The sequence below is a fragment of the Macaca nemestrina genome, chromosome 3, assembly GCF_043159975.1.
Source record: "Macaca nemestrina isolate mMacNem1 chromosome 3, mMacNem.hap1, whole genome shotgun sequence".
Taxonomy (NCBI): Eukaryota; Metazoa; Chordata; class Mammalia; order Primates; family Cercopithecidae; genus Macaca; species Macaca nemestrina.
The window spans coordinates 30,343,403-30,364,060 of NC_092127.1; the positions used below are offsets into that span (position 1 = coordinate 30,343,403).

At 38.1% G+C, this 20,658-nt stretch overlaps 1 protein-coding gene across 18 annotated transcripts in view; it reads right to left on the reverse strand.

Moving 5' to 3' along the window:
* Positions 1 to 769: 769 nt before the first annotated feature.
* LOC105488645 (Rap guanine nucleotide exchange factor 2) overlaps positions 770 to 20,658 on the reverse strand; it is a 259,652-nt gene continuing 239,763 nt past the window's right edge. For 10 of the 18 annotated variants that reach the window (XM_011752890.3, XM_011752889.3, XM_011752895.2 and 7 more), the window contains 12 exons: positions 18,836 to 19,219; positions 17,676 to 17,887; positions 17,462 to 17,585; positions 16,807 to 16,830; positions 15,531 to 15,754; positions 13,876 to 14,085; positions 10,964 to 11,116; positions 10,066 to 10,188; positions 8,331 to 8,556; positions 7,206 to 7,765; positions 5,097 to 5,402; positions 770 to 2,823 (listed from right to left, as the gene is read on the reverse strand). In XM_011752890.3, coding sequence (XP_011751192.2) covers positions 2,798 to 2,823; positions 5,097 to 5,402; positions 7,206 to 7,765; positions 8,331 to 8,556; positions 10,066 to 10,188; positions 10,964 to 11,116; positions 13,876 to 14,085; positions 15,531 to 15,754; positions 16,807 to 16,830; positions 17,462 to 17,585; positions 17,676 to 17,887; positions 18,836 to 19,219 — 2,572 coding nt within the window. In that variant the 3' untranslated portion in view covers positions 770 to 2,797. The remainder of the gene's footprint in view (positions 2,824 to 5,096; positions 5,403 to 7,205; positions 7,766 to 8,330; positions 8,557 to 10,065; positions 10,189 to 10,963; positions 11,117 to 13,875; positions 14,086 to 15,530; positions 15,755 to 16,806; positions 16,831 to 17,461; positions 17,586 to 17,675; positions 17,888 to 18,835; positions 19,220 to 20,658) is intronic. The other 8 variants (XM_011752894.3, XM_011752893.3, XM_024794998.2 and 5 more) reach the window with 3 other exon arrangements.

Genomic DNA, 20,658 nt, shown 5'->3' on the forward strand with positions numbered 1-20,658 from the left:
TGGCACAAATGCCTTGGAAAGACCTTGAAGCCTGGCCCTGGCCATTTTCCTGTTAAGCTTCTGGGAGGGACCTTCTTCCCGCTCCGCTTCAGACTCCCTCGCATTTTCCAGTGTTTGGTGCCTTGGCTTCCGGTTGCTTCTACTCCGACTTCTGAGACTTCTCAGTGGCTGATGGATAATACTTTTAGTTATGCCTGCTTGAGGAAAAGAAATGAGTCACTCATTTAAAAATGTGCTTAAGCAGGCTACTACTTAACTGGTTTTTACCTTTTAAAATTAAGTGCCCTTCTGATAAAGTATTATTCAGACACGAGACATCAGCACTCATATCAATATTGTGTACTAGTTAGAAGTCCAGAATCACTAGCTAAATTGTACTCTTCACTTAATGATCGTGACCTTGAATGTCAGTTTAAGTTCTCTGAGGTCCTGTCTCTCAGTATGTATACCGGGAACCAAAATATTATGTACCATAAAGATTACTGTTGGAAACGGTTGAGAAGAGACAAATGTTATGCAAATATATTGTGACAGCATCTTCAAGAAACACTGAATTCTGAACGTGGTTTGGTTGGTGCTAACATTAATGATATTAATTGCTTTGGATCAACAGAGATCTGCCTAAAATAAATAGGCTATTGGGCAGTTTCCAATAACCCAGAGGCTAAATCTCTTCAGCCAAAGGACTTGCTTCTGCAGGAGACTAAAGGCTTCTATTCCACTTTAATAATAAAAAGCATGCATGATTCATTAAGTATATAGGCAAGGCTTTACGTTATATTTATTTATTTTCCAGCTTGTACAAACTGGATGTAGAAGCATAAACATAGTACATTTCTACCATCTTCAACAAAAATATAACCAATATGTACAATTATTGTATTAAAAATACAAAAGGGATACAGACTCCACCAATGTCTTTCTAAAAGACATACAGGTACAAGTAGTATCAAAAGTATGAGGAAATCACCAGTTAATTGTACATTCTGCACTTGACATCACAGAGCGAACTGAGATTAGCAGTCCTATGTTCTACAATTACTTAATGCTTAGATAACATTTGTGCAACTTGTGGTAGAGCTAGATTTCTGTCTTTCTATATGCACATGAGGTCCACAGCCTATATAATAAAACTGGCAAATAATGCATATTACATGTAAAATTACAAATGCATAATTGACAATGTAATATATAAGTAGACAAATGCCATGATACAGAAGAGAATTATTAAATAAAGCACTGACATTTTTTGATACAGTGAAAAAACACTGCAATTCCACTTTTAAAATTTGAAGCTATTTACGTTTATCTACTGATCAATATGATCAGCTGAATTTAATGGAAAAAAAATCCAAGACCAGCAGTTCCTCACATTTGAGTACTACTCAGATTGGCAGCCTTCACTTTTCCGGAGTCTGTGCAAAAACAACACAAAAATAGAGTGGAGGGGTCATTTCAGTCATTAAAGGGTTAATAGCAGCTGTGAGCAGATGGTTGCTACACTTAGGCCTTCTCTATATGCAGCGTCCATAAAGCCACTGGGAGGTTAGTCTTTGGTGACTAACCTGCCTTGCAAAGGCTGGCATATCTAACCAGGTTTTTGATCTTTTATCACATTTAAAGGCTTGTTTATTCCCTAATGCCAATTCAATAAAGGGAGGCTGTCTTGAAAGAGCAGTATAAACAGCTGGCATTAGCTCCAACATCCCAAGCTGCTTTCACTGCAATGCTATCCAGTTATAAATGTTTCTCTCAAAAAAAAAAAAAAAAAAAAAAAAAGAAAAAAAGAAAAACAAAACCTAAACCTCTAAATTAACAAAAATCAAAGAAATATAACTTAAAAATGGGGTTTGCCATCCATCTCAATGGAGCAGGACACATCCGCCAATGACACCGTCCTGCCTCCATAAGGCTCAGACAAGACACAAGGGTCCTAGTTCCCTCCCCTGGCCATGTGCAAACAGTTTTACAGAAGAACCCCATCCACTGGGGAAGGAGCAGATGAGGTGTCTTGGTATTAATTGGCTAACATTTCATACTTCCAGGATAGGGCACTTCGTGGGTGAGACCAGAAGGACATGGGAAGCCAGGGTCACAAGCCAGGTTTTCCCGTCTTCTTGGTGTGGCCACACCCTGTCCGGCATATTTGGTTTTTCAGAAACCAGGCTGGCAACCCTACTTAAGGTTTAAAATAATACTGTAATCATTAAATGGATATACATTTACTCTCTGAACAAAATCTCTAAACTCATTTTTTTTTTTTTTAAAGGAGGACATTGTAAACAAGTGGACAAGCACTATACTCAAAGGATTTCATTGTTTTTCTTTGTCTTCCTTGGTGAGTTAAAGGCCCCAAGTAGTTCAATGGCTAGCTTTTCTCATTATCCCAATGAGATCAAGTGCTAGGACTGGATTGAAATCTAAAAGGAAGATTAAAAAAAATCCTTCCAGGCATTGAGAAGTGCAGCCAGAGTGAATCATCTTGTTGGGATGATCTTGGAATTTGGAATGATACTGTGTGATGTGGCAGGCAGCAACAGTGGGAGCTCGAAGATTGCTGCACTGTGCATTTCAAGCAACAAAGTCTGAAAAGTGCCAGGGCAATTTCTTCACAGTATTTCACATGCAAAGGGGAAAGGAAGAAGGGGAGAAGAAGCCCCATGCTGCTTTTAAGGCAGGGAAGGAGGCAAACTGGTCCACCATCCTCAGAATGTGAGTTCCAAGGCTCCAATGCTCGGGACATCTTCCTGTGCTCTCCCTTCAGGTGGCTCGCTCTGGATCCAGAAAAGCCTGTGCCTCAAACAGCAGAAACTTGTTCATCTTCTGCAAATACAGCAGGGAAGAAAAAGAAATAAATGAGCAAGCAAGTAATTTCTTGTGCTATAGAGAATATATTCACTGATGTGCTAAATAAAAATATCATATTCGGCCGGGCGCGGTGGCTCACGCCTGTAATCCCTGCACTTTGGGAGGCCGAGGCGGGCGGATCACGAGGTCAGGAGATCGAGACCATCCTGGCTAACACGGTGAAACCCTGTCTCTACTAAAATACAAAAAATTAGCCGGACACGGTGGCGGGCGCCTGTAGTCCCAGCTACTCGGGAGGCTGAGGCAGGAGAATGGCGCGAACCCGGGAGGCGGAACTTGCAGTGAGCCGAGATGGCGCCACTGCACTCCAGCCTGGGCGACAGAGTGAAGACTCCGCCTCAAAAAAAAAAAAAAAAAAAAAATCATATTCTTTTTAGTAGAGCTCACTTAGAATCCTTGTCTTTTCTCCTAAGCAATGATGAACAACAATAAAAAGGTTAAAATGTATGCAATACATATCTTTACATATATACACACACACAACATTAAAAAGATATGCATTATATATTTTTGTTCAGAAAGTAAATAAATTCATTTTAAAAAGTTGTAAAACAGCATGTGTCATTTTAAAAAAATAATATAAGATCAGATACACATAAAAAGTCTAGGATATGTAACCACATTTTAATAATGGCTGTCTGCAAGTGGCAGGATTTTAAGTAATTTTCATTTGTAATGTTTTTCTATTTATTTAATTTTTTTGAGACAGGGTGTGGGTTTGCCATCCACAGTGCAGTGTTCTTGGCTCACTGCAACCTCCGCCTCCCGGGCTCAAGTGATTCTCCCGCCTCAGCCTCCCAATCTCCCGGTCATGTGTTGCTTTTATCTATGATTGTGTAATCAAACATGTTAAACTGAAAACTTTAAAGAGGATGGGAGGACATAATCTCCTTCCTCATTCTCAATTCAGCATGGTCAGATAGGTTTGTAGAAAGAATGCACAAAGAGTTACAGACAATGTGGGTTCCTTTGTTCCCTCCCTTTCTCCCTCCCCTTCTCTCTTTTAGAGACAGGGTCTTGCTCTGCTACCTAGGCTACGGTGCAGTGGCACAATCATGGGTCACTGCAGTCCTGAACTCCGAGGCTCAAGTGATCCTTCCACTTCAGCCTCCATAGTAGCTAGGACTATGGGCACATGCCACCACACCTGGGTCATTTGAAAAATATTTTTATGGAGACAGGTCTCACTTGTTGCCCAGGCTTGTCTCAAACTCCTGGCCTCAAGCAATCCTCCCACCTCAGCCTCCCAAAGCGCTGGGATTACAGGCATGAGCCACCGGGCTGGCTGATAGTGTATCTTTCTTTATCAGACTTTCATTTCCAAATGAGTCCCAATTCATTAAAAGTGCAAATACAAAGTTTCCACAGAAAACTTTAACCATCCACCTTTGAGAGTCCTAGATGCTTCTAAAATTCTTGACAACAGCACAAACTTGTGAGATTTTTATTTTCTTTTTCTTTTTTTGAGACAGAGTCTCCCTCTGTCGCCCAGGCTGGAGTGCAGTGACATGTTGTTGGCTCGCTGCAACCTCTGCCTCCCGGGCTCAAGTGATCCTCCTGCCTCAGCCTCCCGAGTAGCTGGGATTACAGGTGCCTGCCACCACACCTGGCTAATTTTTGTATTTTCAGTAGAAACAGGGTTTCACTATTTTGGCCAGGCTAGTCTCAAATTCCTGAGCTCAAGTGATCTGCCTGCCTCGGCCTCCCAAAGTGCTGGGATTATAGGTGTAAGCCATCGCACCTGCCTTATTCTTTTTCTCAAAATAGGGTCACAGAAGTACTTCAATTTTAGTGAGAATTAGAAAAGAAATCAAGTCATATAAACACTATATTTTAAGTGACTCCCTCCATAATCTTTGGCATTTTTGAAGCCATTTAGGGAAACACACACACAGACACACAGAAAGCCGTCAAATTTTAGTGAGAATTAGAAAAGAAATCCAGTTATATACACACTGTATTTTAAGTGACTCCCTCCATAATCTTTGGCATTTTTAAAGCCATTTAGGGACACACACACACACACACACACACACACACACACACACACACACACAGAGCAGTCAACAGCCGTAACCCTAAATTTGGAACTCTGAATATAGTGTTCTTTGTGTGGTGTATGGTTAGACATAGCTGACTGCAGTGTTAAGAAAACAGAAATGCCTTGGGAAGCAGCATAAGTGAACACATCTAACTTGGAGGTTTTAGGAATATTTATGTGTATATACCATCCTCCTCGGTGGAAAACCCTTGGGACTGATAGGGGGCGAGGCGCGGGTCGGACTCGTTCGGCTTATGCCACTGCGGTTTGTTCACAGGCCTGCTGCTGGTGGGATGCCCATGTGGCTGCTGTACAGATGAAGGCCCAGCTGTGTCGGAGGATCGCGCGACCATCCGCGATCTCTGAAGGGCCACGTTGTAGTCCGGAGGTTTCCTGGCTGGATGGGAGTGCCCTTCTGGAAAGTCAGTAATGGGAATTCCAATGTAGCCGGGAGGGGTGGGCGGGGGCTCTCGATACCTGCCCTCCTTTCGTGCTAGAGTAGAAACAATGCACCAGCATTAAAAAGTAGTTCATGCCACAAAAGTTTAATTAAAAATATAAAAATAATTATTAAAACAGCATCCACAGTGTAGCAGCAAATGTGAATTTGTGTGGTATGGGTCAGAGGTGCGGTGTGAGGCAGGCCAGGGAATGCATGTTAATTAAACCAAATTTCACAATGGTTATCACTGTGTGGTGAAACAGTTGGTGAGAAAAGCTGCTAGTGCATCTAAGTACTTTCATCTTTAAATGGGCTGCTTGTTTGTTTAAAATAGTTTGTAACTATAAAATAGTAGCAAGATTAAAACCTAACCCCTGGACTTATTGGAAAGACTGAAGCACAGGAAGAACCTAAGTACACAGCACTATGCCTGGAACCTGTTTGCGCTTGGTACAAGTTTCCTTTTTCCTCTCTGCCTGCCGGATCTGCCCTTTTTCTGGGCATTTATCTTTACCAGGCAGAGAAGCAATTCCGCATCACTCTTGGGTCTTAGGACTTCACTTACGGAAACAGTGAATTAAAATAAATTTGGAAAAGTCACACAAAGGATACCAATTTAAAAACTCTAAAACTATTACTATAAGGTGTCAATTTTTCTTAAAATCCCTTTATTGATGCTCATGACCTAGAATATGAAACCTACTGTATAGGCAAGTAAAACTAAAGTTTTATTTTCTTGAACTTTTTAAACTCAACTGTTAGGAACTAAAAATCATTCTTCCTTCCTTTGCAATACAAATTCCGAGTATTAGTTGTAAGCACTTGAAAAAGTCCAACCTAAGAATATTTACTGTTTTCTCCTTATTCATTGTAAAAGGATATTAAACTTGAAATCTACCCATGACTATTTACATGGCTAAATAACTACAATTTTCCTACTAATAAAAGTAATGTCTGTAATGATTATACTCCAGAATTTCTCACTCTACAACCAATAATCTGTTTCTACACTTCATCTATATAGATGTTAATTGTGCCATAGAAAATACATCTCAACAGGGCTGAGGGAGCATGACAGCCTCTTCTAACAGAAACAGCAGCACCAATAGCTTTCATGTACTTAATGAATCTACTATCTGGGCACTGTTCTAAATACTTTGCATAAATTTCCTGGAATCCTCCCACTAACTCTATTAAGTAGAAATTATTAAGCTCGTTTTACAGATGAGGAAACAGGCACTGCTTTGTATTTTCCCCAATGTCACAAAACTAATAAAGTGGCAAAACAGGGATTCAATCCCCAGTCCGCCTGACTCCAAAGCCCGTGCTCTTAGTCACTGTACTATTAGCACCTCTCCCTCCTTCTGCAGTGTGCACAAATAATTGCTTATCAAGAATCGATGTGTGTGCAGAATAAAAATCAATGGGAGACTTTTAAATATACAAAGTGTATAGTTCTAAACACAATCAAGGGAACAAAATAGAAGAATAAAAGATATAAAAGAGTTTCAATTAAAGAAAAATTTCTCCTCTATGAATAATAGGAATCTATCCTGATTTTTAGGTTAAGAGAAAAAAATTAGACTAGATCATATCCACAATGACAATCTACTGATCCTAATAGCTAAGATTTACTGAATGTTTTGTTATGTAGGAATATATCTGTATGTACCTGACCACAAAACCTGAGCTCTTAACCACTATTGATTTCAAAGACCTTAACACACCACCACTTTGGAAGTACAATGGAGAAAATGAGGAAAAGAACCAACAAACACATAATTTTACTATTGTAATAAGTTACATTAAAGACATGATCCAGACATGACAAAGTCCCCCAATTTTAAAACTTACCAATGAGCCCCTTTGTAGTACTTGATGCCACAGCTATGTGGGCAGGCATGGGGACTGACTTGGTTTCTTCTGTGGTCACAGATGTTATGCTACTGCTTTCGGCTTCAATGGAAACATCCTTTCCACCCCTCCGCTTTATTGTGCCTGTGTCACCTTCTGAGTCTTCTCCCCAGTAACCTGTGGAAGACGCCCAGCTTGCTCGGGACTGGGCTTGTTCAAGGCTCTCTCTACTTTGATTTTGCCGGTTATACTTTGTGCTATGATCAGAAAACATGATTTGGTCCATATGGCTGCTTGATGCCCATAAACCTGCAGGATCCCCTGAATAATCAAAGTGAGTGTGCCCAAATGGAAGAGTCTCCCAGCTTCTCTGGTGCTGGATTGTCTGTATATTATCATGGGAGCCACTTGAGCATGACGTCCAGCTCCCACGGCCACTGTCAGCAGCATCAAGTGACGCGCGATCCCCCTGATCCTGGGAAAGTTCCTCTGTGCTTGGAGAAGAAATCACTGTAGCTGTAGCATATAAGCCTCGACCCTCAGACATTGGTGCATAGGACCTAAGTGGTTAAAAGAAATGGAAAAGAAAAAAAAAACAAACCAAGATTGATAACTAATTCAACTATGATAAAACCAAAACACCCTTTTTCCTAGAAAGGTAGCTTGCTTTCATCCCAGAAACAGGATAAAAGTAGCACTGAATTGCCTTATAGTGGCCAGTTCTGCCACGTCTAGCCTTCTGAGTTTGTCATTACTATAAAACAGGCATGGGGGAAAAGAATGCAACGTGACATTAAAAAAAAAAAAAAAAAAAAAATTTCCGACAACAATAAGGATGGCTCAATATAATTTGATTATTTCAGGATGGATCCTACAGTCACCCTCTGCCTTTAAAACAGAACAATTGTGTTCCACTGAAGAAAAAACTTAACTAAAAAAGCAGTCTGCTTAACAAAAATAACATGATACTTAGTGTAGAAATTGTGAAAAATCAGAACTGGGATTGGAGAAAAATTCTTAGGCATTATGTAAAATAAATAAAAATAAACATCTGGGAGAAAAGACTCATTACCAAAAGAGAGATGGAAGGATAAATTCAAAAGAACACTAAGAAAAGCCACCTACCCCAAGCTATATTGATCAGGTTCCATCATGGTCCGCCTCTCCATCCTGCCCACCCCTAGGTTTGTTTCCACGATGCTGACAGAATGCCTCTGGCGCCTCTCATCGTGCAGTGAGACTGGCACTGAGTCAAAAGACGAATTGCTGACAATACTGGATCGTGAAGAAATTTCACTGTGACCAGAATCTGAAAAATTATCCACAGTACCACTGGGAGCCAAAGTATAGCCTGCATGAGAAACACGACCATATTAATTAGACTCTCTAGGTTCATAACACCAAAGGGAAGTATACCAAATAGAAGCAAAAATAAAATGCAGGCATAGATATCTCTATAGAAGTGGGGAGAAAAACTCCGTTTCACTTGTAGATACCACATGACTAAGAGACAAATGTTTTATTCTAATGAAGCTTAAGTTGTTTAATTAAAGTTTAGAGAGGAAAAAAGAAAGTATCCTACAAGCTAGGAAAACATGCAGAAAAGGCACCACTCGACTATTCTTAGCTCCCTTACCTATATCATTACACTATTAGTCTACAGAAAAGAAATCACGAAGAAAACGGATCAGATTTTAAAGTATGTTTTTTTCAAAATGCAAAGCCACTGATCTTGTTTTCAACAGTTTTCAATTTTTAGAACTTGTATGGCATAGAATAATTCAACTGGAAATATCTGTATCCTACTTACAATTTTAAGTAAACATATAAACAAAAATAAGAAATAAGACCTGAAGATGTCTTTGAATTTTTGCCATTTGGTTTTTCAATATTAATATTGGTTGAATCACATAAAAGCCAATTGTTTTGAAGGAGTTAATGGGCACTTTTCACAAGATCGTTACTACAGAATAGCTAAACAGATGTCCACTTCTTGGCCTGAAAGTACCCGTAACTCTCTTTTGTTACTAAAAATAATTTTGAAAGTCACAACGGAAGGGGCCTATCTTGATTTTTTTTTTTTTTTTTTAGACGGAGTCTCCCTCTGTTACCCAGGCTGGAGTGCAGTGGCGGATCTCGGCTCACTGAAAACTCCACCTCCTGGCTTCAAGCGATTCTCCTGCCTCAGCCTCCAGTGTAGCTGGGATTACAGGCGGGTGCCACCATGCCCGGCAAATTTTTTTTTTTTTTTGTATTTTTACTAGAGACAGGGGTTTCACCATGTGGGTCAAGCTAGTCTCGAACTCCTGGCCTCAGGTGATCAGCCTGTCTCGGCCTCCCAAAGTGCTGGGATTACAGGTGTGAGCCACTGTGCCCGGCCCTATCTTGATGTTTTTAATGAAAAAAATCCAAATCTTCTTTCTCAATATTCATTTTTTTTCTTGTCTACATTACTAGGGATCTCATGTTACTTAAGTATTTATTTTATATTATATGCAATGCAAATTTCTTCAATGCCACTTACCTAAGAAAAACTAAAATCTAGAGCATCTACATGTTGCCAGTTTAAGTATGTTCTTTCAGTATATTGGTAATTCCTGATTTATTTTTTAAAGGCTGCACAGGTCTTGATAAGATTTAATGTGTTCATTTATAAAACGTCTTTTTATAAAACCACAGTGCAAGATCTGACAGATAAGATTTAAAGCCTTCCCTGAACAGTCTGCTAAAAAAAAAAAATCTTCAGAAAAGTAAATCACTCAGATGGAGCACTTGACATTTGGAGGAATTCTCCCATTTTCATTAACTAATGAGATGATTCCTCTCTTTCCCACCCCGTTTTTGGTTCTATAAACCCCACCTATCCCATAGGTCCGTGGTGCATTGTTATTCTTGTTACTGTTCTCACTTCCAAGAGAAGAGGAGGAACTGGTTAAGTCCAACTGCCCGGAGCCAAAAGATCTCAGCTGATTGCCACTGCCACCTAACAACAGGATGAGAAAAGAATTGAGATGCATCCATGTAACAAGGACAGGAGAGACTGATACCCATACAAAATGCACAGATGTCTGAAATATCCACCAAGTAAAGCAATACCTGTTGTGTCAGTGAAATTTAACAATGTATTAAGCCCTTTTGGGCTTCCTTTAGGGAAAATTCAGTCCTAGCCATTTATTATTGGCTTACACTCATTCAGTTAAAAGGGTAGGAGGAGGAAGAAGCCTTAAGAGTTATGCAGCAGAAAATTACCTACTCTTTTAATATGAGAAGGTATCAACATAAGGAGGTGACTCTGAGTACCTAAAATATAGTCTCTTTAAAAATAAAACAAGGTAGCAACCAAAAAGGTAATCAAGACCTGTGTTAATACAATGAAAAAATAAATCAGGAAGATATTAGTTTTTCATGTTTTCAAAGCCCTCTTCTCTGTATTAATATCATAGAACCAAATTTAGTTAGAACAAATTTTAATATAAAAAATTCTTTGTATATTTATCATGAATAAAAATTAAATGTATTTTTAAAAGGCTTCTTATAGTTATAAATTTAATACTATTTATTGTAAGTATAACATTTTTAAAAACCGCCATTCTTCCAAATTTATGAACTGAGGGAAAAAAAATCCATTGGGCAATTACATATGAGCTCATCTTAAATGACGATAACGTTAACAATTATGTGATACACAACTCTGGAATTTCTCATAGCCAAAATGTACAGGTTTCAATACAAGAAAACAAAAAGTAATTTAATTCTACCTTTCCTTGGAGAACTCTGTGGAGAAGTAGGAGGAGAAGAAAGCTGCGAAGACGCATTTGATATTGTGTCTTCAGCTTGCTTCTTGTGACGTTCCAAACTTCCTTCTTCAGACAAAGAAAGAATTTTCTTTAAAGCTTGTGGAGAGTTTATGCCTATAATAGAAAAAAAAAAAACCCCTTACATATGTATTTTCAAGTCTGAAAATAAACACCATTTATGACTGAAAAACTCTTTTGTGCTAAGATTTAATATCATTACATTGAGGTTCAACCTATTTACAATGTAAATGTTCTTTGTATTCTTCATGGTCCACAGAGTAAGTGCCTACAGAAGGCATGACATACCTGTAGTTTGGTTTCAGGCTGATATCTGCCGAGTACCAGAAATAGTTTGCTTTTGATATTTTACATCAGATTCTAAACTTTGAAGTAGTCACCATCTTTATTCAACAATATATTAGTAAACAATGAAGAAAAAATGGACAATTTGGACACACTGAATTTAGGATGGAAGTGGCACAGCTAGATATGTTTATTATTAGAAACCAAATTTGAGTTGGAAGCTGTTTTGTATCCTTGGAAAGGGGTAGCTCAAGGGAAGTGAGAATAAAGGGAGAAGAGTACAGAGGCAAGAGCTAAGAGGAGCTAACCAGGAAAGTGAATGAAGGTGCTCTAAGGAATTCCATGCAGTTAATACTTGATCAAGTAAACAGATGAAAGAGAAGGGCGGAAGAGACCATGAAAGTGCTGTGTCACAAAACCTTGGAAGGTGGTTTCAGAAGAAGGAAGTGAGCCAGCACCATGTGTAGGATCCAACAGGATGAGAGTGGAGGAAAAATTATTCTATATGTCAATGTAAGATGATTTCCCTCCTCAAAATTATTTTTCATAAATGAGGAAGTTACAGTAAAATATTTTTAATAGGCACTCTCAATTTTATTTTGAACAACAAAGAGATATTTGGGAAGGCACTACAGCCTGAAACCACCTCAGATTAGTGTTAGTAAAATTTAACGAAGATTTAATCCTTCATTTCACTTCATGTAAGCAGTCTGATGTTGTTTTAATACAATCTTTTTTTAAAAAAAACCTTTTAAAGCAATACTTTGATTACATGTAGAAATCATATACACAGGAAATAAAGCTAATTGAATGGGTAGTTTTGATGTGGAAAAAATTTCCAAGGCCAGCATCACACACAGATTCAAAAAGTACTATCTTTCAAACCATGTGGATGGATGTGAAGATGTTATGCCTGAGAAAGCTGTGTTAGATACTTCAAAAGTGGTCCCAGTGATGGACAAAGACACCAATGTTAAAGATGTAGAAAGTATATAGAACAAAACTCTTTCATGAACTGGAGTGGGGGAAACACCTGCAGCATCTCTAAATTAGTATTTTATATACTGTGACTTTAAATGTGTATGTTAAACTAAATAAATATAAGACAACAAATGATATTTCATCCACATTTCTAAAGTTCGTAAATGGAACTAAAGACATTTTGAGAGCTATGGCTTCAGAAACATGGGGGATAGAGCTTTATACTCAGACACATCTACATTATATTAAATATGGCTAATAAGCTGTTTTTAGCTAAAGTGAAGACTGATATTCTTCCATATGAGAAGTTCTGCATAAAGAGGATACAGAAGTCAGACTGCAGGGGATTCAGGAATGCATGCATATTAAAAACAATATATAAAGAAACACATAATTCAATGTGTTTGTGATGAGGGGATCAACACAAATATTTGAAAGGAGAAACGTATCAAGGAAAGGTGTTCTTTTCTTACTCTCCCCCCCCAATATCAATAAAGAGGACATTTGCTGATCAGATGGTCGAGGTGAGGACAGAGAACACGTGAGAGGTCTATGAAATAAATGACTCTCACTCCAGCCATACAGATGGGCTGTAACTGTGCAGGGACGTAGCTATCAACACCCAATGTTATCTAAGTAAACTCTTTCCCTTCTATCTATCTATTGATCGATCGATCGACAGAGTCTTGCTCTGTCGCCCAGGTTGGAGTGCAATGATGCAATCTCGGCTTACTACAATTTCCACCCCCCAGGTTCAAGCAATTCTTGTGCCTTAGCTTCCCAGGTAGCTAGGACTGCAGGCATGCACCATCATGCCCAGCTACGTTTTGTATTTTTCGTAAAGACGGGGTTTTGCCACGTTGGGCAAGTTGGTCTCTAACTCCTGGCCTCAAGTGATCCACCTGCCTCAGCCTCCTGAAGTGCTGGGATTACAGGCGTGAGCTACCGCGCCCACCCTACTATCCCTTTATTTTTAATAATTTATTTTTTATCAATTATTTCATTCACATATACGTAGAAAAAAACAAGCTGTGCATTTTATGAAAAATTATTGTGTTGTACCACTTCCACAAAGGGGCTAAACTACTAGATGTTTTTCTTTTCGTAGGAAAGATGAGGTGTAATTTAACTCCTCCATACTCAGGAGTTAGTTGCTTTATTTTTCCCCCTAAGCTATAGAATCAGTGAGTCAACAAATAAGAATTTACCTTCAGACAATTCATTTAACTTAAAAATATTCTGCTTAAATCCCAGCAGTTCGTTGGTTGTAAGGCAAAACCAGTTTAAATAATGTAAATGAACAAAGCATCTTCTGCACTCAGCAAAAATTAAATGGACACATAACTCTCTATTAACACCCTGTCGTAGCAAATTAGTGTGATTAAATGAGATATTACTTATAAAAACAACCCCTTCCATTGGCAAAGTCAGGTTTAACTTGCTCAATGTTCAGGTTTTATTAGGAGCTAATAATTAACATAGAAACTCAAATATATTAGACAAAGTTATCCAAGACAAATATTTTTTTCCTAATTTGCAAACCATGAGAGTGAATGGCACCAAAAAAAGAAATGAATGTAATCACTTACCAAAAGGTGGGAGATCCTTTACGGGCACTTTCTTCCGTGAAGGATAAAGGGACACGGCGGGAACCTGCAGTCCCTGGTTGATTTTATGTGCTGGTGGTGGCTGCTGCTGGGGCTGTGGCAGGGACTGAGCTTTCTGCTGTGACCCTGCCCTTGGAGCTACCGGAGAGGTCTCGGATTTGACAGGCTTTTTGTCACCAGGATTCTTAGGCACTGGTAATTGTTTGGGTTTGAAAATAGAACAAAGAATTTTAGATGCTAGTAGCTATGTAGAAGATAATTTTAGAACTGTGTGAGCATTTTCTGCAGTTAGAATACTAAAAGGCACACCTTTCGTCCTGCTGCCTTTATGAAGCACAGAAATGGATATGGGGGACCCTAGTTACAGAAAATATTAGGTATGTGGCAGGACAAAGGTATCTACTTTATGAAGTCAGCAATCTCAAAAGATGATTATACTATTAAACACCCCATTACAAATATAGAAAAATGTGGGTAGTTCAATATGTTATATCCATGTATATGAAAGACACAAATACATGATAAAAACTACAACAGACAAGTCATCAGACACTCTTTTTCTAAAATGGTGTTCCAAATTGGTTGACAAGTATATGCACTAAGTTTTTATTTAATAAATGCTGCCAACTGCAATCTATTTACTACCACATTCCTAGGAGGTAGAATTATCTATGCAAGCAAACAGTAGCCAAAAATGCTTGAGTATTATACTGAGTATATATTTTGTGGTAGATAAATGGCAAAGCAATTTAGGACAATTAAATATTGTGCATGTAGTATCTTAATATGCAAAACTCAATGACATATGTATGCTTCCTCCCTTATACACACCTGGAAGCTAAGGATTAGGGAGGTCAAGTAACTTGCCTAAGGCTGCATTGCTAGTAAGAGGAGGCAAACAGGATTTGAACTCAGACCACTCTGACTCCAGAGGACAAGCTCTTCACCATGACACAGTGCTTCTACAGTGTCCTGGGTAAATCTAATAATCCAAATCTTCTCAAATCACCTATCTAAACTAAATCCTATAGCAGACATCTTCAAATCTGCACATAAAAGACACAGGAGTGTATTGAATGGAAAATGCCTTTGTCAAGATGCAGATTTAGAAAAAAAAAACTGCCCCATTTATAGACTAACCAGATTTTTAATGGCTATTGTAGTTCATTGTGGAGCAGAATTATTGCTCTAACTGGTAGGTGAATTTCTTGTTGGGTGTTGTCTGGGCTAGTGGTTAAAAGGCAGCCAGCACATTCAACTTTATGCCCCGACTCCCCTCAGGGTGCCCATAATTTGGGGGCACCTTTCTGAGAACACAAGACACATAATTGGGAGCCATATCTACATATGCGCCCCTTGCATGTGTACTGGCTGTGTCCAGGTGAAACTAAAGCAACGGGTTGCCCTAGATGTGGACAGTGTCATCCTCCACACACTAACCCAGCTGACCTGAGGGCCTGGCCGCGCACAGTGCTATCCAGTATTCAATGTTAGCATTCAAGGGAAGGACTAGTATATCTCATGATTGCCAGCTCCCCCTCTGCACTAAGCCTTATTTTGTCACTGCCCATATCACTGTACAGGAAACAAATCTGCATTCTAGCCAAAGTCGGCAGCCACTTTAAGGAAAAACTCACATGTGTTGGTTGCTGGCTCACACTGCAGAGATAATGTCTGAAGACTCTCCTCGTCCATTTCTAGCTCCAAATTGGAAAGGTACTGCTTCACTTTTCGAGCCATTTGGGCATCTTCATAAAGCTTTTTGGCATTGAGAAAGGAACTACGACGTACCCGCTTTTTATGACCACCTGTCTGAGCAACATCTAGCACTGTTGCGTTTGTACTACCCTGGCTGAGAGACCTGGAAGATGAAAAGGTAGATATGCAGCTCACTCTAGCATGGGAGTACTTTATCTATTTAAAACGTGCCAAGACTGATATTAATATTCTATGTTCAAAAGGTCACATGCTTCATTCCAGTGAGTAAACTGTTACACAGGAATATAGAATAATATAGATTTAAAAAATTTAGTTAAAAGAAAATTATACATAATATACATATAAAAATATATGTTTGGCACCTGTTCAGTTCGAACTAGGAAATTCTACTTTTCACCTCTATAGAGCATTTAAGGCAGTTCTCTCACAGATGCCAGAAAATAATAATTACATATAAAAGCTCATGCAAGAATACACAGCTATAATCATTAAGATTTGCAACATTAAGATTACTTCCCCTAAAGAGGATATTATACATATATTTAAATAAAATTAACTACAATGTTCACAATTGTCTTCTTATTCCTTGAGTTGAATGTAGTGAGTTTTTAAAGTAATACGGTCAATCTGTTAATAAAACAATCATGCAAATGTAAACATGTATGTATGGAAACTATTGAGCACATGAATTGTTAAGAATTATTTTTAAAAAGGATTGGTTTATACAGAATGAAAATAGTAGTTAGTTGAGCTGTAAAAAATTTGGGTTTAACACCTGGGGGCACCTATTTTATATTAAAAATATTTATTTCTCACATATCTGTGAAATATTTTAATTGTACAATTTTTCCTTCTAATATCCTTCCTCCCCTCCCCCTACTTTGAGCTTTCCGCATTTCAAGACACACCAATTATATTAAAATAAAATCTTTCTAAGAGTTCAGAAAAACTGGCCTATAGTTCCCCAGAACAGTCATCAATCATTTCACAGCTCTCATGGATCATGACTTCAAAAGCAAAAGCCCCAACAGATTAAACTTGAAGTCAGTTTGCCGTCTGAAATTCTGCTACAGCAAGAGGGTTAAGGAAAAAAAATGCAAAAATGCAAAGCATCAGAAAATACAGCAGGTAAGAAAACAATACAATGAGCAGAATAAGGACTGTGTGTGGGTATGCAAGGTCTCCACCACTTACCCCAAACTCCGCCATTTCTTCTTCCTGTAAGTGAGAGCCATGGAGATTGAAGCATGGGTGTAGAAAGAGAGACAGAAAGATCACAAGCTCAGAAAGAAAGGACTAGACTTCTGGATAAGCAGTTCTAGAAGCCCACAAACATTAAACTGCATAATCACCTCACACACGCAACTTTACTAGAAATATTTTTCTAGCTTAAAAGACAAATATATTTAAATTTTTTGTTCTAGAATTAAGACCGACTTTTCTCTCTTTCACTGAATTAATCACTTTTTACTACACTGCTAGCTAAATCTGTTGTGTGGATATTAAGACAAGACTATTTCGGGTATTTACATATTTTAGTTCATACTACTAGTTACGAGTTTTAGCTCTACAAGTCAGTGTTCTGAGAAATAAGAAATACATAATTGTGACTATTACACTGAAAATATCTGAAGGACAAACTGTTTTTACTGACAGCCAAAAGAACACTTTATAAGGAATAAGACATTTATTCCAAATTAGAGCTCACAGGTGATTCTCAGCACATCCTACTATAATTTCTGCCGTAGGACAAATGTAAATACTCAAACTTTTAAAAAATCATTTATTGGGAAGCTCTAAATTTAACCTTCTCTACTCTCACACGTGGCACTGAAGATGACATACTCACCGAGTCCTGAACATGAGGGCTGGGTCCATGTTCACTGAAGCCATTCGGCCAACGTGACGAATTTCTTTTGCGATCATCCTTAACTTCTCAAAATTGACCAGCCCGTCTACTTTTGAGTCATTTCCTGAAATTGACAGAGAAGAAAAAGGAAATCACATGGCATTTATTCTGTGCTTCTCCAAGCAAAGATGGAAACCCTCTGCCTTATGTTTACCTTCGTGAAGGAAGGTGAGATCCTTCTTGATAACTGGAAACAGAGGGATTACGGGTGGTTGTAGGTTTTGACTATTGAGAACATTGCGATATTTCGCCATGTTTCTGGAAGGATCAAACAGGTCTTGGAGATCTTGAAATAGTTTTTCGTATTTATTGGGAAGTTTCTCCCAGGTTGTTCGCAGTCTTGCCACTGGTGCCAGGTTTAGGCCACTGAGAGGAGAAAAAGAAATGTGATATAACAACTAAAGTAAAATAGTGTACAGATTATTTATTGACACATAACACCTCCTTGTTTATGCTTTATATGCAAAACAATTTACAGAAGGCTGCATAAGAAACTGTTGATGATAATTCTGGGGAATGAGATGGCACAGGGAAGTAGGGTCAGGGTCAAGCCAAGGCGTTTTACTCTCCTCTTCCCTATAGACCCTCCTCATCTGTTTACTATCAGCAAAACCACCTGAATATAAGTATTGATGCTTTGTATCCATACATAGCAGTATGTATACATACCAGTGCTTAGCCCATAGCGGCCTTTTGATAAAACCGACTGAGCAAATATCCTCTAGTAATAAAATAAGCTATGATAGTAATGAGAGTATGACTAAACTCCCAGACAGAGAAAATGACTCATTTAATAATCACCCTCAATAGCAACATAACTAATTGTTGCCATTTTTTTTTCTTCTAACCTCAATCTAAGCTCTTAAAAAAAGGGAAGAAAATTAACATTTCCTGGCCAACTGCTTTGTGCTATTTGATGGAACTCCGCATACATGATATCATTAATCTTGTTGATAACTCTTTGGGGTATTGTTATTTCCACAGAAAAGTAAACTGATATTGAGAAAAGTTGAAACAAACTTAAAAAAAAAAAAAAAGTGGGGGATATAGATTTTCGGAGCTCCAAATCAGAACTTCAGATGCTACCAAAATGTTTCCTGCCTAATGGCTTCTTTGAATCTCTTCAGGTTGGCACAGCTGGTTTTGTTGGTACGAGAGATTTTAAATTAAGGTTAGGATTCAGAGAAAAAGAATTGTCCCTTATGAGTCAATTAAAATCTACTGCATTTATACTAATTATACGATGTTCCTGGACTGATACATATTTTAAATCTGTGAACTGAACTGAATCTTAAGAAAAATGTGTTCTCTTACCTAATGATTGCAAACATTGAGTTAAAATTCTTGCATTCCCTACAGTGCAGTGCTATCTTGATGAAATGCTTAATGATCTTCATCCTCTTCAGCTGGTTTGTTTCTCTGAGAATTTCAGACGCTACCCAAAATGTTTCCTGGTTAATGACTTCTTCAAATCTCTTCAGGTTGGCACAGCTGGTTTTTGATCTAAGTTTAAATAAATCATCTATATATTCAGTAGGTTCAATGTTGCGAAAGAGTTCAAAATTTCGCATGGAGAGCTGTGTGGCAACTTCCACAGTGCTGAGCTGAAGGAGGGAAATTTGACTCTCTCTCAACAACTCCTGAGCATCTTCATCAGAACAAAGAGTTTCTGTTTCCATGTTGTTTTTCAGATAATACCTGTGAAAAACAGAAACATACCAGAGTCAAAGCCTATGCAGCAATCTCATGATATTCCTTGAAAGAATAATGCTACTTTTTACGGAAAGTTTGAGAGAACACCGATTTGAATGATGGAAGATTTCTTTTCAACCAAGACAGAGAGCGCAGCTGCTGTCTCAGGTACCAGGTCACAGAACTGCCTATCCAGAAGTAGGTGGTAGAAACAAACAAATCACATGGAATTTCACTTTTACTAGCTGGACTTTCTTTCTCTCCTTTCTTTTCCTGCTTTTGGAAGTATTTTACCCTTTTTGCTAAAAATAACAGAAAATAGCCACATTTTTAGTTTAAAAAGGAACTAGATCCTAAGGCAGGAAGCAGGAAAGATCAGACACAAGTAGATCATCATTCTTATTTTCCCAATAATCTGTGATTATTGATGGGCCCAAATTGTAACAATCCAGGTTTACTTATTGATTCAAATACCTAAGAAACCCTAAGCTACTTCCCTCTATTTGATCCTATGAACAGAACAATCCTACAATAGGTTAACTTTAAAAAATCTGGATTTTCATAAAAACTCTGCAGGTAAGTGGATGGCAGGTATTATACTTATTTGTCAGAATAGGAAACAGGCTCCTAAAGATTGACTAGTTAATGTCAGTGCAAAAATGAGAACACAGGGCTGGAGCTCCTTCTCCTTTTAGGTAATTTGTTGAAAATAGCATTAAGATGTTTGTTGTGTGTGTGTGTGTGTGTGTGTGTGTGTGTGTGTGTGTCTGTGGTATGGTGGTGGAGGAATTTTTTTGTTTTGTTTTTCTTTTTTAGACATATGCTTTCTCTGTGAAATTCCATAAACGAAAAAACAGAATGAGCACAGTAGGGGCCCCGCTAAAATGTTTTTTTGTATATTTCACCAAGACAAACACATATGACAAAAAATATATACTTTGCACCCTTGATTTTCACAGATTTAACATTCTCCATTTTGATTACTCATGAAGCCCATGACATACCCATCTATAATTTTCTTCAATAATGAATGTGAATCATGAATTTATAGCTCAGTGGAGCTCTGTAAAACTCTATCGTGGTTCCAGATATATCAATGTGCATTGAAATGATAACTGGAAAAAACAGAGCGACTAAAACAAAACTACTTGCTAGTGTTTGAAAACAAAAGTGAAGAGGCATAAGAAAGTTACAGTTGATGGCAAGAAAATCAAAGTTTTGAATGAATTATATACTGGTTTAAACCTATAACATGGAAAAGTCAAATACAGTGAAACACTCCGTAAGTTAAAAATAGAAGGAATATGATTTATGGAACTGCTTAATTTTCAGTGTAGAAACCAGCCATTATGAGAACCAAAACAACTATTTTCTTTTTCAACTTGCACTTATTGTGACTTGAAGATAAAGCTACCTACACCTAACAATGAAAATATCATTGAAGA